Here is a 17,891-nt window from a genome sequence, read left to right as displayed (position 1 = left end):
TTTGATAAAGTGATACTTATAAATATTAAACCATGGATGGTGGCAAACATCTGTTTCATAATCAAACTAAAAGTATGATTTAAAAATCAATTTTGTAGATTATAATATTTGGCGTCAGCGTGATGTTATGCACTGTTACTTAGACCTAAAACAGTAGAAAAGTTCGAAGTTTCGGTTGTAGACATCACGCGAAGTAGTCGTAACTTACTCTCTAAAAAAATCGAGTGAAAATTTTCACTCTGAAAAGAGTGAATACAAAAAAGAGTGATTTTCGAGTGAAATTGGAGTGAATTTTGAGTGAAAATGCACATTTTCACTCATTTTGGAGTGACGTCAGGGATCACTCGAAGATTTTGGAGTGATCCCTGACGTCACTCCAAAATGAGTGAATATGAACATTTTCACTCAAAATTCACTCCAATTTCACTCGAAATTCACTCTTTTTTGTATCCACTCTTTTAAGAGTGAATATTTTCACTCGATTTTTTTTTAGAGAGTAAGTTTAGGCATATACGGCCTAGAAACGCCTAGATATATATTCCGTTTGGTTTACTTTAATAGTTAGGCTTGCCTGAAGTTATCGACAACCGAAAATGATATAGGATGTATAGGGTTCTAGAGTAGAAGTCAATAGGTCTAGATCTAGTCTGGACTCTTGCCTAGATTTCTAGGCAAGATCTAACGTTAGTCAGATTCTACCCTGCTGGCCCGAAAAGCCTGTCCTAAAAAGGTTAAGTTAACTGATAGCTTGCAATTTATTGCGCCATATCTAGCTCAAGATTCTTATTCATTATTTGCATTTAAAACTTGCCAACAGCCTAGGCGTATTAGCAAGACGTCTGCCTGCGCCTTGCAATAATTCTCCCCAGCGGTTTTTATTCTCTTGCAAGTCTTACACATTATGTGAATATACGGGGCTTACACGCGAGTACCCAAGTCATCGCCAAAGAAATAGAGTCTACAAACACTCACGGATCGTACCGATATTTACCTTGAAATTCAAGTTTTGGCTACAGCCGTATGTCATCTACCCATTCGCTCATAGTCGGTATAAGCTGTTTAATTTTATTTATTTTTAATTAGCTGGCAAAAAAAAAAAAAATATATATATATATATATATATATATATAGACTCCAGTTGTCACAAATGCAGATGCGTCGATCGCTGCCAGCGCCAGAGATAGCTAGCTGGCCGGCTGGCGCCGGGTGGTAAAAGCACTGGCTGGCTGCCCTTGCCACGCACGCACGGCGCGCTTGCCGACCCACCCGCTTGCCTGTTTGGCCCCCAGTTATGGCGTCGCCTTAAGAGGGCGCACTTCCATGAACAGTCGCTTGAATCGGTCTATACGGAGAGATGATTTTTTTTCCCGGGGTCGACGCACTTTCATAATCGACGACTGTACCCTTTAAAAAAGAAAAAGAAAGCCTAACAAAATAAAACAAAATAAAAAACAAGAAAACGACAAACCTCGACCCAAGTTAATGAAAACGTTGCTAGGACAGCATTCTTTTTTTCCTGGAATGGCAATTGTCATGGTAACGACAGGAATCCAGTTTCCTGATTGGGTAAAGTTGCTATTCCAGCAATTAGTTGCCATCCTACTATTTCTTATGAAACGGGGCCCAGATCATCAGCATGCCCACATGCATCTTTATCATGTTGGATGTCACATCGTAAATTTGGGGTGATTTCTGGTTAGATGTCACTGATAGATTTGAGTTGGCGGAAAAGTGGCAGACAGTTTTGAAGCTTTATCATCATGACGGATGTACAGAAGATTTTAGACACCATACAGTGATTATTATCCCCAGAGTCAGAACCAAATCCTGTCCTTTACAGCTCTCGGTTCTTGAAGTTTCAGAGAAGAGATTGAACAAAAAAGATAGAACATATCCGAAGAGTTGATGTTGACTGACCTAGACCAGCAGGTTATCATGGTATTTCTCAAGGAGCAGTGTATGTCATGGTCATTATGATAATATTCTTTGTGACCGCGAAGGATGAGATAGCGAAGTTCTATATTGAGATAAAGGAGAGTGCGACGATCAACGGACGACTTATTATTTGACCGAGTACTTCCGGTACGATAGAAGCATCAAAATGGCGTCACTCCTGGAGACGTAAAAAACACTGATCACTGCTGATATCTACATCCAATGTTACAATGAAACTTTTGAGAGAATTAATGAGGTTGTTTGCAAACTTTACTCTTGGGTGATAGAGTCATTGCCTTCAAATGCTGAAATGCACACGTTTCCAATCATGTTCGTTTGAATCCGGAGAATCATTCAAGACAGTGTTTGAAGTCCTCAGATCAGTTCTAAACATCTCTATATCACTTATGGTTGTCTTCCGAGTTATCAAGAGAGCTAATGACCCAGACTTCACGACAAACATTACCATTGCAACTGATTGACAATTTGCCCTATATACATCGACGTAAATAAGCACTGAATTGATCAGCGTATTAGTAGTAGCCATCATAGGAGATCAGGAGGTCGTATAGGTTCGAATCCTGCTCGAGTACGTAAGCCCATGATTTCTTTTATCATGGCTACTACTAAAACACTGATCAATTCAGTGCTTATTTACCATGTTTACGTCAATGTATAAAGGGCAATTCGTCAATCAGTTGCAATAAGAACGTCTCCACGGAAGACTTTATGAATTTGGAAAACATTACCATTTTGGAAGTCTCGTGTTTTGCTTGTTTCTTTCTTTCCATATCTATTTTTCCGTAATATGTTCGGTAACGAAAGTGTCCGTCGGATAGGATCAGCGACTTACCGCCCATGGACACCGCCTCGATATCGTAGCAGAGCGGGATGAGGGGCAGCCATTGACCAGCCGTGCACTCCGCGAAGCCGTTTCCTGCCACCAGGATCTTACCCTCCTCGCAGAACACCTTTAGACAGAGCAAAGGGGTTGGGGGGGGGGGGGGGATACGCGGAGAGGTGAGTCGAAAAAGAACACAACTTCTTAGCAGTGAAATCAGTGATGACGTTGAAAATACATGTGATTACATATGCACGAAACAAGTTGCAATGATTTACTTCAGTAGATTTAGGTAAAGTAAAATTTGACACGAATAGGTGAGACAAAATTAATGAATCCTTGATTTATCCGTTATCACACTGCAAATGCCAAAGACAGTGTTTGTTAGGATGAGTTATCCACCTCCCTGATTTTTATTTGTGACAAGATCGGGGATATAATTATGTGATGATCGCACATCTGTGAACTTAGACAATTATCACTGTGAATTCGTTGTCATGGTTGTGGCGAGAGCAACGAAACAAGTGCATCGTACGTTTTCAACGAAACTATCTTCTTGTCTCCGTTTTTAATTGTTTGATGAAATCTATCAAAGTAATTCATAACAGGTATTTCTAGGCACTTTTAACGCACAGTGGCCGTACAAACTGTTAGCAAAATGTAACTGTTATGTCAAAGGATATGGCAAGTTATATAATTACACGAAGTATTTATGTTGCAGTTTAGGAGAAACCAATTCAAACATTATGTAATATCCTGTAGATGAAAGCTATATCAAACAATTGTCACTAGGCTAAAAAAAAAGAAAATAAAAAGGAAGAAGAAAAAAAGGCAATAGCTTGTTTGTGCAAATCGTATTGGTGTTTTGTTTTGGAGACCTGAGCTTTCAATCCTAATTACGTAATTGGATTGCTTCCTGTCAGGTAATTTCAGATCAGGCTATTTCCGCTCTCAATTCTGCTCCAATTTCCCGCTCTTTTCATCCACCTGTCTGGCGTGTAATATATCTTTGGTCCACATACCTATATGTTTTACCAGGGAGGTGAGTCTCACCTCCCTGGTTTTACCTACGTGTACCTTTGCAGTTAACATACCATTCCAATGAATCGCATATAGTGCAATTTTGCCCCCTTGACACTATTCATACTTTCCCGGAACCTTTTAAGTAATTTCTTGACGTCATCTCCCTATTTATTACGTGTCAATAGTACGTCCACATACCTATTTTATTTTTTACCTTGCAAGATGAATTAAAATACGTGCATATCCCTTTAAAACTTAACTGTTTCTATCTACTGTTTTCGATGTATAGCGCATTCTGCTCATTCAGATACATTACGCCCATAGCAGGACACAAATGCATTTTGATGGTTCCAAACGTGTCTCATAATACACGCGCAAGCAATCGAATTCACAACGCATTTTAATGAGCTATGCCGATGATATCACCGAATCTAAAAAGCATTCATGGATATGCTCTATATTTCCGTACAATAATTGATAACATGGTGGTTATCCTATATCATGAGAGAGATGTGATGCTAAATGTTGAATAATCAAAAAAAAAATAATAACTGACATCCATGCTGCCACGTAGTCTTATTGGGTCTACGTACCTGGGCCGATGTGCCGTGTGGATAGCGTCCATCCCCCGACTTGTCTCGGGTGTAACCCACATACGCTATGCTATTCTCCTTTTTCCGTAAGGCAGCGCAACCCTCTGCATATAGGAAAAGAATAGACATACAATGATGAAAGTTATGTGCAGCCTTACAGAGTGCTCTCGTTTCTGTCTACTTAATTTTTCTGGAACTTCTTTTGAACAACTTCTTTTGAACTATGTCGTTAGAACACGAAGACACTTATAGATCAGAAGTGCTTGCTTCAATCATAATCAATACCTTTCTAAATTCAATCTCGATTATTCTTTTTCTTTGCATTTGATAGATATGTGGCAGTGACAATATTGTGATGTGTATTTGAAACGGTTCCATAACATTTGCTCCTGCGACAATTATTGCTCCCATGAAATATCTGCACGCTAAGCCGAACATAAATAATTATTATACCCACACACACAACCCTAAACCTAATCGTAATCCTCACATCAAACTTAACCTTAAACCCTATATCACAACATCAAAGGACAAGTCCACCTTTACATACATGTGGATTGAGTGAATGCAGCAATATTAGTAGAACACATCAGTGAAAGTTTGGGGAAAATCGGACAATCCGTTCAAAAGTTATGCATTTTTAAAGTATCTGCGTAGTCACTGCTGGATGAGAAGACTACTACAGTGTATGATGTCATATGCGTACAACCATTTTTATAAAGAAAATGAAAAGAGAATTTCACAAAACTTTACTTTTTGAATAAAGTGCACATTTCTTCGACTTGTTACTGACATATATGAAGGGTAATATTATTCCCCCTACCTTCTGAAAGAGAGAAGTCAAGTGTTCTTTTGTTATGCGAGAAAAGTCAAAACATGTTGAATTTTCTTTATTCTTTCTTTATATCGTTGTACTCATGTGACATCACAAGCTATAGTAGTCTTCTCATCCAGCCTTGAGTGAGCAGAATCTTCAAAAATTCATAACTTTTGAACGGATTGTCCGATTTTCCTCAAACTCTCAATGATGTGCTCTACTATATATTGCTGCATTCACAAAACCCACACATGTCTATGAAGGTGAAATATTTATTTACATGTGTACATGTACATGAATGTACGTATGTGTGTATGTATGCAGATATATGTGTACACCCATATGCCAACAAGAAGAAGTGTGGCTGGATGAGCCAAACTCGACAATCTTGACCTCGTCAACAATATTTGTATCATCGATCATGATAAGACATCAGCACAAAGTTAAGTGGGATTAGACAGCCTCGCTTTGACTTTAAATGTTGCAGTCTTTAGCGAAGCCCTCTTTATGCTGGTCTCATAGTTAAAGGGATAGCATAGTATTGGTAGCGATGAGGATTGGGCCTTTAACTTTTTTTTACAAGATACCAAGAAACCACTGCTTATGAAATAATACAGAGCATACCATTCTAAGAGGAAATCAAAGTTCATTAGATGAAAATCAGTTTTGGAATGGTTAAGATATCCAAAAACAAAGTAAAACAAAGCGATCCTAATAAAAGGTGGGTCCTACCTTTTAGTAGCATTCCTCTGTTTTGGATATCTCGGCCATTTCAAAACCAATCTTCATTAATAAACGTTGAATCCCTCTTGGAATTGCATGCTCTTTCATATTTCATAAGAGGTTTTTCATAATTATCTCACCAAAAATGTTAGAAACCTGAAGGAAGGTTTCAACCAAAACTATACGATCCCTTTAAAGGTATCGTTTACCAATGGGAGCAGTGATTATTATAATTTTTCGAGGTATCACATTTGATGCATACGTGTAGGTCATTTGTATCACAAAAACATCCTACCATAAAAAATTCGCGATGCAGCATAAGGAGATATAAGGAGATATAAGCTGCTCCAGAGCAGTTCAGCGTAAACGCTCAGGCCACCAATCTTGAAGGAAACTCAAAAGAGTTTGTGAGTGCGTCAGTATATCATCTATGCGCCTCTGCCTTAACATTTAGGCTTTTGAGACATTTTAAGCGCAGCAGAGAGGCACGACTTGAGATTCATTCTGCTGGTTCTGCCGTACAAATATCAAGCGGATGGTTCAGCCAACGGACACGGGGTAGCTGCTGGCCGGGGCCCGTCTACGACTTGAACTGACTGATTAGTGAGGAAGGGGAGGTCGTTCATGAGTCTGCGAACTGATAGCATCCTTATTAATCATCTCTTCCAATGTCCTCCGTCAAAAAAGGAAGAGGGCTCCACAAGCCGTCCCAGTAAATCAAAGTGGAGAACGAACAACAATCTATTCGGCTTAATTTATGTGAGTTGATTGAAGGGCGGATGATGCATATACGATCTATTAGATTAAGAGCGCCGCTAATGACTTCTGTGGCGCTCACTGGTTACACGACGAGAAAATCGCTTTTGCATCGTATAATACTACATCCTATTCTTTATATTACATCCCATTATACATTTTCGACATCAAACATCTTGTTGCATACACGTTAGTCTCTGAGAAAGAGTGACCAAATGCATTTTTTTCCCTTTCAGCAAATGAATTCAGAATGCAGGCCGAGAGAATGAAGAGTCGTTAAATTCCTGTGGCTAAGTGAACTATATACACGGCAACAGTGACATAGTTTGCCCTTTAGACAACATTTTTGATGCTGCATTGATTCCTATCCTTTCTGAAATTGTTTGGTATACATTTTCACTCATACCCGTAAATCACATAATAAAGAAGTTTCGAAAATACGGGCTTCACGGTATAATGAAGCAAAATTGTGATCATTGTTGACACAACATTCACTCTAACTTGTCTACGAAATCCAAGAGAGCAACAAATCACCAAATCAACGTGCAATGTATTTTCAAAGCTTCTACAGTATTGTAAATTCATTTTGTAACGTCTCAACAAGGCACGATTTTACAGTATTTCTGAGTCATCTTTCAGCAAAATGACCCTTGCCTGATTAGGTATATTATGAAGCAATCTTCTGGCAACGTTCGCTATGAAGATGTTAACTCTTACGGCCATAAAAGGACAAACTTAATGGAAGCAGTAAACTTCAAGACCAATGCGATCATCAATTAGGGAACATGCTACTCTGGGGACACGCTTTTCTTATGTTCTTGTTACAAAGAGTCACTTTATTCTCAAGGCATTCGTCTTTGAGTAGGGCAATTGACAGACAAGGACGCCACCATCGTCCTGATGAGCTCAGATCTGCTGTAGATCGCGCTCGATAAATCCAATACTTAGTAAGTATCAAGCGAACATTTGGCAAACATCTGACTCAAATTGCGCGAGTAATGGCGTGAAGAAACATGACTTGATCGCCATTTCTGAGATGATTCATTAGTAGCGACATGTTTGCTTTCCGTCATATCGCAGCCTGCTGATCATATCTGCCGAAAAGCGGGGGGGGGGGGGGGGGTAGAGGGAAGAAGAGGAGGATGCAAGACATGTTAGCTCAATTACAAGCAACTAAACTGTCCTGTGTCATCTCCTAGCAAATATCCACGTTACCACGTGACCAAGATTGGTGCCGCCTTGCGGTGCGTGCATGTTGCTCATGCATCATCAGCGAGGAATGTCCATCCGTGGTCAAAGTGTCATTAAATTTCTAATCGCATAGTATATAGCGTGAGAAATGCTAACAGCTGATGTTGATAGATCTTGCTGAAAAAAATCACTTGAATGACTTTAATGAATGAATTATTTTCATATGAAAACAACTTGTAACGCACTTCTTCATTCAGTAGAGTAGTGATTCATTCATTCATTCATTCGTTCGTTCGTTCGTTCGTTCATTCATTCCCTCATTGATTGATTGATTCATTGATTCATTCATTCATTCATTCCTTCATTCATTCATTGATTCCTTCATTGATTGATTGATTGATTGATTGATTCATTCATTCATTCATTCAGTCAGTCATTCAGTCATTCATTCATGCATTGATTGATTGATTGATTGATTGATTGATTGATTGATTGATTGATTGATTGATTGATTGATTGATTGATTGATTGATTCATTCATTCATTCATTCATTCATTCATTGATTCATTCATTTCATTTCATTTCATTTCATTTCGTCACGGTACTATAGGCTCAGCCATCTGCAGATGGCTGTTTTTCGGCCAGTCCGTGAATCAAAAAATCACATGCATATTACACAATACAATTACGTAACTGAAATACATATGAATTATAGTATATTACATGCACAAAATTGAATTCCTGCACACATTTCATATAACGTTAGGTTGCTACAAAAAAAAAGAAGAAATCCTTTCAAATGACGAGATGGAAAGCTCCATATATAATGGTGTGCACCTTTGGTGTGTAATATATTTTCGTCTTGACAAGGTTGGACTCACAACATCATCCAACAGATAAGCTTCGATCTACAAAATGTATCTGAAAACAATATCCAAACAATATCCCATGCCGATGACATTCCCGTTGAATATTCAAATCAGTCAATCAGATGCATAAAAACCTCTCGACAGAAGAATTTCATGAATTTGAATAATTACGCAGTACCCGCTGCATGCTATAAGGATTAGAACCAACACTTGCTGTCGAGCGGAAGTTCGGTTGCCTAGTTGAGATGACGCCTGTCCGGAGATCAGGAGGTCGTATAGATTCGAATCCTGCTCGAGTACGTATATATACGCCCATGATTTCTTTTATCATGGCTACTACTAAAACACTGATCAATTCAGTGCTTATTTACGTCGATGTAGGGCAATTTGTCAATCGGTTCCGATAAATATTGTTTGTTTGTCTCTGTGTTGGTTTGTTTTGTCTTTGGTTATTTGGAAAAGGGGTGTATCTATTTAGAGAGATTATGCAAATGGTTATTACTTCATGCACAAGGTTTGCACTTATACTTCTGTGATTGGGATTTTCCATTACAGTGATAACTGGCTCACAGGCAGGAGCTCTGCTTGCTAATCTGAACATGCATGCATTCCTGTTGAACCTTCGTTTACAAATCTTGTCCATTTGTTACCCCCGTTTATCAGGAACGTGGAAAAAAGTCTGCTAATCGGGTGGAATCATTGTTTTAGTTAAGCGTATAATATATATATATATATCCAATCCAAGGGGAACGGGAGAGAAGGGGAATTGATGTACTGTTTGCGACAAAATTCAGCAAAATAAGGGCGAGACCTCCTATTCTAACCCGCGGGATCACCGCCTTAGGTAGCACATGTCTTGTGGTGACTGACTCTGTCAAAACAACAATTTCTCAAACTGAGAAACTATCACACTGACAATGGGGGTTCACGGTTTAGGTGATTCACAAACTCTTGAAGCCCATCTTCATCAACGTGATCAAGACTTAGTATCTTAATCTGAGTATGACCTCCTCGATACCACTGCTGGATGTAAGCAACTGTAACCACACCTTTTCCAAGAATTTTCCCTGGATGACAAAGTGCCCTGTCTTAAAAAACCAAACTATCTCTAAACGTACGATTTATTTAAGAGTGAGAACTTTAAGCCTATCTTATGAAATTCAATACGTAGCCGGTCACATTGAACATGCTGAACAGTGACTACGAGATAAGACAATATGCTTTTGGATTATACTTTTTATAGCATATCCACAAAAGGTTACTGATGTAAAAAGAGGGTTAACTTGTAAAAAAAAAAAGAATCAAAGGTTAGGGTTAAACTAGACCTACCCGGAGCGACCTTTTCGAACTCTCATTGATGTCAATTTTTTGACCGCTGGTAACACTGATAAACGTGACAGCAGCGCTCTCTAAGTGCGTTCACCCTTTATGGTTTTGGCCGCCGCTTTTCATCTACTTTCAGTTCAGGGAGTAGGCGACCATTTCAAAATGGATTTGTTGCTATATTATGAATTTTGTCCCGTGTCCGTGGTTTGATAAAAACCTATTCGCGTTTCCCTGTCGTTAATGTACTTGTTCTCATAGAGCTGTCTTTGATGTTGAATTGATGTGCACGATATACATGTTGGTAAACCAAAATGAATTAAACAAACTGAACGAAGAACTCGTAAAGAGAGAGAAAAAATGTTGGCTTATTAGCATTCGATATTGCGCATAGAGGCAACTTTACACGCATGAGGCAATTTAGCTTGATTTCTGCTGCATTATTCAAAAATTGCTCAATATTCTATCAATATCACAAATAAATGTCGCTGCTGTTTTCTGGAAACAAATTGTCAGTTCTCGTTGTACCGCATGCTTCTACGAAGAAAGCAAATATGAATGTGTAGGAAAAACCAGAAACATTGACTTTGGATAATGACAATGTTCAGTCTCAATATTTGCCGAACGCAATATCAAAGGGATCACCCCCAGTGAACAAAGTGAACGCGCCATTTGCGCGTTTACCGGAACGGATATGACTGTCAATGAAGAAATAGGGCGGATGATGCTGAAATAAAATGACGCTGGTTTTTTAGAATATGACCCGCCTTGATGCGTAGGTTGGGTATAAGGATTGAGTCTTCTCTGTATGCGGGGGAGGGGGCAATTCCCTCCTGGCAAGCAACATGTACTCACTGCCGAGTGTCTTCGGTGACGAGTGAGCGCAAGTCATTCTGATCGCAAGGGAAGATTTCTACCCAGTAAACATGGTAAAGCGCAATGAAGACGACGCGTGGTTCTTTCCGATGCCAGCGAGTCGGCGAGTTTTTGTCATGTCATTCCCGCCCGGGCTGAAATGGGGCTAATCGTCAAGATTAAGACAATTACAACGGCACCTGACAATGAGAAGCGAAGCAGCTATCTCGGCACACACTCCGCCGCTGCCAAGGGAGTGTCCATTTAGGCGACACCGTCATTAACGAATGACGAAATTAACGTCAGCAGACGAAGTCTAGCTGATTAGTTGATGTCTCTTGGAAAGATACGTCAAGCAAATCTTCCTTGCCATGAACTTGGTCACACTCAAGCATTTCTAAAATCAATTTGTCGAAGTATAGGCGCTATTGATGAAGATGATATTTAACATGATTTTCATCCATTGTGTTCGTTGTGTTCTATGGTTGAATGCATTTTTAGGGTGCACATCAAATCATGTTTGTATAAGCTTTAACCTCGACATAATGACGTTTTGTCAGTGAGAAGAAGAAAGGTGAAAACATAAAATGTGATTTGATCTCATTTATTTTTCATCTTTATTTATTACTATACTTAGGGGGTGTTCCTGCAGTGTCCTTGCCGTACCTTGAGCAGAGTACCGTATCAATATGAATTTTGTCAACCTATTATCGTGGCAATGGACATGAATGCATGGAAGCTGCAAACCCCGCATAGATCATAATGATTGTTATTTCTGCATGGACATCCTCGGAAACAAATTTAATACAGATGATATGCGCTGAAGTCGGCATGATCTATAACTTTACTGTAGATAGTTGTGCCAAAACGTATCAGAAACTACACCATGCTTTTGCCAAATCCAGTATGAAATACAAACACTATAGTTTTGGATATTTTGGGCTTTTTGCCACAAATTAGTAATACTGAGAACATTCTTATTTACGGTGAGTAGATGAACAGTATTATGATAGTATTATGTAAAACGTAAAGTTACAGTGCAAAAATTAAACAACTTCATTGCCTGTTTATCTTTTTTTGCGTCCCCTCAGCATTTTGTTATACATGTATTGCGATATGAATATGATAAACATGTCTATGCATCAATGTTCAATAAAAGCATCTAGTGTTTATGACTAAAATGTACAGAAATCAAACATTACTTTACAAAACTGGCTTGAAGTGATTTGGTTTGATTTTCTTTTTCCCCATTTTTATTTGGTGGGAGATCGACTAAAATTATTAAACAAAAACGAAGGAAAAAAAAGAAAAGGTTGTAAATGCTTAGACGTTACAATTTTTGCTCTCTAATTACCAGAGGGGAAAACATACGTTAGACAGGGCATTATATGATATGAAATTCGGGAACAAGGTCAACCGAAAGCGGATATCATATGATACGTCGAACTAGGAACTCACTCGGCACACACGTTGGCGGTTCGTGGGACCACGCCCCACCCGCCGTACACACAGACTGGGAGTTCCCCCTCAGCAGGTAGCCTCGGGAACAGCGGTACCTCCTCTTGATTCCCGCTACCAGCTGGGTCTGGCTGAAGAACGACTCGCTCCCGAGTTTGTAGACCACGAAGCCATGTGCAAATTCCCTCTCGTCTTGGCAGTAGGCTGTAAGGGAATGGGGAAAAAAGGAAAGATTCAAATTTAAGCATCGTAGTGGGAAATACATACAGACTTACAGACATTCATTATGACGTTAACATTTAAAGAAAATTAAAAATCTTTGAAAATGTTTAAAACTTTAGTTTCTTGGAGGGCTTATTCAGTGCTGTTGTAAACGTTCAAGACAAGACCAATGAAGATTATATTCTTGTGTTCTTGTATTACTGGGAAATTAAACAATAACAAGCTGCGTGACCCAAATCTTATATAACCACACTAACATCGGGCGTATAGACACACAAGTTGCCTTGGAGCACAGATTTGTGCCCAAAGTGCATTCTGTTTTGCCGCTTTAATGAAAATAATCTTGATCTTTCCGAGCTATTATTGTAGTGAAATTACCGATCAGTGACCATCGGTTGCCATTTCCCGTAGTCCCTAAAGATTTGCTTTGTGTAGGGTGTGAAGTTTTCACAATTGCCGGTCAATGCCCATCGCTTGTCATTTCCCTTAGTCCCTAACGATTTGTTTTGCGTTGGGGTGTGAAGTTGTCGTGAACCGAATCGCTTCCGTTGCAGCCCTGTCTGACCGCCCGCACCACTCGAAACCACTCGGCCCTCCGGCATTCCCCCCGGAGGATTTCACTGGACTGATATGCCAGTCGACATTTCCTCATCTTGCAGTATCATTTTTAATGCAGGGGGAAGGGACGCAAGTGACCCCTGAGAATATTAGTTTTGACCGTGGCCTGGTTATCTAGGGTAACCCGATGACAGAAAAGTATAAGATAGGACATAGTTCCATCGGACAGAGAGAGGGCAATTACTGGCCGGTCGCTGAGGGCGACAAACTTATTTCATTTTTTTTTTGCATAACACCTCTTGAATTATCTCAAGTAAGTTTCCGAAAGACATGGGAAGCTATATGATTGCTGACAACGTTAGCCAATCAAACCATTAATAAAACGATGTCTATGGTTTGTGTACTGTTTTTCCTGGGTATTACGAACAGAGGAAATGTATATCATCTGCGCCTAATTGCGAACACCCACACACGAGGGACTGAAGCAGACGTAAGCAGACGCACATTAGCCGGGTTATAGAGGCCGGAAACTTGCGGAAGTCTTTCATCCCTATTAAACATGGGTTTATGACAAGCCGGTGTATATAGTGCAATTCTGAGACGGAGCGTGCAGAGCTAACGGCCAGGTCGCCTGATCTTTAACTACAACCTGTCCGGATCTAAATGCACGTTCAGGATACACTGTAAACCCTGCCCGCTTCCGCCTCTAACTTGCCGATATTGGCACTTCCATTATGCCTATCTTATCCATACGATTCTTCTGTTTTCAAACGTGAAAACTTTCTCTCTCTGCTTATAAAGAGATTTATGCAGATAACGTTTAAATGTATCATTGCATTCTAGCTCATGCAGGCAGAGTTTCGTGTTTCAGTCATGGTGGTGAATCAGCAGCTTCAAAAGATCACGGTCGATTTATATAACTTTATGCATACCTCAAACTGTGACTTTGCTCTTGCCTTTTATTAATAATCGTGTACATTTAGATATGAAAAGGGCAGCATCATTCAAGAATATTTACAAATACGTCATAACATGGAGCCATGATTATCAAATTAGGAACTGTTCAAAATCCTTTTAAAGTTTGTTCACAATGATATTTCCAACGAAAGTGGACACCACCACCAACCGCAGAAATACATGTGGTTTACAAAGGAAGTGGTTGAGTTTCTTCCGTGGTTGACAGTTACAACGAGGCAAATGACATACCGAAATGACGTCACAATAAGTTATATGTATTGATCCCACTGTCTATGGCTGGTTTGGGACTATACCAATCAGAAGGGAAACAAAGACAAGCTGCGGAAAGCAAATTGGAGAATAATTCATGTTCGGCAAGTGTTTCCAGAGATAGCACCCAATAGGTTTAAATGCAGAGGCTTTCCCCGACTAGCATATCGACATGACCTTTGACCTTATTCAGGATCGCCCTTGACCTTTGAAGGATACAATCTGAGTTCCGGCGCCCTTCATTTCCCTATCAGCTGCGAATAGCCTCTGCCTCTCCCCTTTCTCACTCTATAGAGCTTTCAACATAGCAGAGTTATTGCATTTGACAGAGGACACTAAATAACTACGATGTTGCCTTTAATCCTTAAAGGGGAAATCCAGTCCAAATATAAGTCATTCTGATAAGAAAGAGTAAAATATTACAAGTTCAACGGTATAATTTTGATCGGAATAAGGATGAAAAAGAAGTAAGTTATGACATTTTGAAGTTTCGCTATTTTGAGGGGAAACAGTTCTTGAGCAGTCAATATGAATATGCAAATGGCAAAGTGAGCATGTCATTACCTCACAACTTACCATATAGTTTGTACATACAATTTTGAAATTTCCAGTTTTTCATTCAAACGCAATTATGCCCGAGGCTCAAATCCTCGTATCACTGATCACTATTCTGAAGTTATTCAACCAGGAATCACCGAACATCATGTTTCAGACTTCAGTGAAAGAAACATTGAATTTTCGTCATTTTTTTATTTTTTTTTGTACACGATCAATGGAAAATTGTGAGGGTATGACATGGTTAGCGCACTCATTTGTATATTCATATCCACTGTACAAGTGTACTTTTCATCCGATTTCAGTCAAATTTTTACCGTTGAACGTATTGACGTAAGATTTTATTCTTTTTATCAGACTAACATAAAATTATATTTGGACTGGATTTCCTCTTTAAAGTCTCATTTCACATTATCTGTTGCCCGATTATAGGAACAGCGTTTCCCCAAATTATTTTCTTTATACACGCCACCATCTATACAAAGGATTAAGTGCACAACTTAATTTATCCAACACGTAATAAGAATGCATGAGAGAATATGGATGATATTTTATTTAGTGGACACTGGAAGGTGATGAAGAGGGGCGTGTTATGTTTGTAAAAGCTAAAGTGCGCCTCCTTTGCCCCCCCCCCCCCCGCCTTCCCCTGTAAAATTCCTACATTATGGACTTAATGGGGCATGAACAAATTGGTATCAAAGCAAGTAGATGAAAACGGTTTCTGAAAGGGGGGGGGGGGTGAGGTCCGATGAACTAATAGTATGGTGGAATATATTTCGTTACCAGGCACATACATGTATTTTGCATGTTACTTTACCCCCTGTAGTACGGTGTGAAATCGGTTGGAGGAGGGAGATATGGCTGTAAGGAAGGACTCGCCTATATCAGAAGGACAGCGCACTAGTTCAACATGCGCTGGTTCGCGTGAAATGAGTTTCGTGGACAACGTGTGCGGTTTGCAAAACACCACAACTTATGCACCTGTTCATTGTCCATTTATTGACTTACACATCTACCTCAGATAACATGACACGCACACACACACACACAGAAAAATAACAATGCACGCAATACACACACGCACACACACAACACACACACACACACACAACTATACATATACGTACACTCTCGTGTGATCACTTATGATATGCACAGGTGGAAAATAAAGCCACACAAATAAAGCAAAGCAAAAACAGAACCACAAATGGTAAATCACTTCGTGATTTCGACAGTTTTCGTATTTCCCTGACAAGAAAAGTATGACACCATTGATGAGGAAACTTCCGATACAATTCAGAAGTCCCGCAGAAGAACACACACACAAAAATAAGTTTGGGTCGCTAAAGGAGATATGAAGGTATACCGTCACTTTTCTACGTCACACGGGTATTTAAATCACCTCTGAAAAGTGAAAGGATATAACGTTGATCTTAATGGAAGTCTTTCGCTTGTTCCTTCCTTTGGCATCGACTTCTTTCACTGCGCATTGGAAGTAGGGCATAGATACTCATGTTATCAGAAAGCTGGCAAAGATAACTGTTTGAACCCATGCACCGCGGTGCCTGGGAATGTTTTGCTGTAACCCGTCGGAAGTTATGGAAGCCGATATCAAAGCCGATAATCGGTGACTAAAAAATGAGGATCTCCTGCTCAGAGTTCGAGAACTTTGCCTTTCCAAATGAACTCGGCACACGCTATATAGTTGGCATTACTTTACGATACTATTGATATCGATACTTTTATTTCTGTCGAGCTAATGCCATATATGTCGATGCAAATACTTCCTGAACTTCATTCGAGCGTCATAGTGAAAATAGGATAAAATTGTTCAATATTCCGCCTGCAGTATCCTCGCTAAGTCCACACGTTCACGTTCGTTAGAAATCACACTGTTTAACTAAAACATTATTTATGAACACTATCATGTTCGCTGCATGAGAATGAATCCTTTACAATACTCGCTAATGTTTCCATCTAAATTCAAACGTGTAAAACAGAAACATATGCAAATGCGAAATGTCAAATGTCAAGGCGGCCTAGCTAATTAACGATATTTGTTGTATCTTTTCACTGGGTCTTTGAGTCGGGTGACGAAACGAAATCAATATGATGTATTTTTACCAATAGCCTATCAAAAAAAGAAACATAAACTACAGAGGGGGAGGGAAGAAAAAGAATAGGAGGAGAATAAACGGAGCCGAGAGACTGGAGGGGGGAGGGGTGTTGATGTGCCTATCTATTTCTCAATAAACGAAGGTATTTGCCTGAGGTATAACGGTGTCCTTCGCATTTGCGAATTCGGTCACGTAATTGCTATTAATTTGTCATTATGATTATAGAGAGGCTCCTAGAACCACCAACCTCCACCTACCCCCCCCCAAAAAAAAAAAAAAAATTAAAAAAATGCCACGTACCATCCCTAACCACTACGTCGCCGCCGCGCAACCGCAACGATCTCGGCGATATGCGAGTATTTTGTCACAAAGATGAACAAGGTCTGGAAACAATTAATCAGTTTCAGCGTCTCTGCGCTACGCCACATCAGAACACCTGTCCTGCTCCGCCACGGAATCGGATGGAGTGCGTAAAGGTACACTATCTAGACAGCACTATCTCATACTCAACGGGAGAGGGAAGTACCAACACTACAGAATACCGTTAAAGCCGTCGATGTAGACCCAATCTCAACAGTGATGCGTTACTTTAAAATGGCATCCTGTTATGTATCTTGTCACGAGTAGTTTTGTAAGGTTTTTGAAAGGTGTTGTTGTTGTTGTTGTTGTTGTTGTTGTTGTTGTTGTTGTTGTTGTTGTTGTTGAGAAGTTAAGAAACTACTTCAGCACCGAAAGACGTACCCTACCAAATACCAAGAAATATAATGCAATAAAGTTGACTTTGAAGAGCATTTCATAATCATACTGATAAGATATTAGAAGTGCAC

At 39.6% G+C, this 17,891-nt stretch overlaps 1 protein-coding gene across 1 annotated transcript in view; it reads right to left on the bottom strand.

The window, feature by feature from the left end:
* LOC139741141 (uncharacterized) overlaps positions 1 to 17,891 on the bottom strand; it is a 115,405-nt gene that overhangs the window by 14,895 nt on the left and 82,619 nt on the right. Inside the window, exons 2-4 of the mRNA XM_071651728.1 lie at positions 12,386 to 12,589; positions 4,393 to 4,496; positions 2,789 to 2,906 (exon numbers count right to left, since the gene is read on the bottom strand). Of these exons, the coding sequence (XP_071507829.1) occupies positions 2,789 to 2,906; positions 4,393 to 4,496; positions 12,386 to 12,589 (426 nt within the window). The remainder of the gene's footprint in view (positions 1 to 2,788; positions 2,907 to 4,392; positions 4,497 to 12,385; positions 12,590 to 17,891) is intronic.

This window comes from Diadema antillarum, unplaced genomic scaffold (genome assembly GCF_040938485.1).
Source record: "Diadema antillarum isolate AM-2024a unplaced genomic scaffold, OU_Dant_1.0 seq00000906_RagTag, whole genome shotgun sequence".
Classification (NCBI taxonomy): domain Eukaryota; kingdom Metazoa; phylum Echinodermata; class Echinoidea; order Diadematoida; family Diadematidae; genus Diadema; species Diadema antillarum.
The sequence above is the reverse complement of the archived record's forward strand: the minus strand, read 5'-3'. Positions and strand labels throughout refer to the sequence as shown.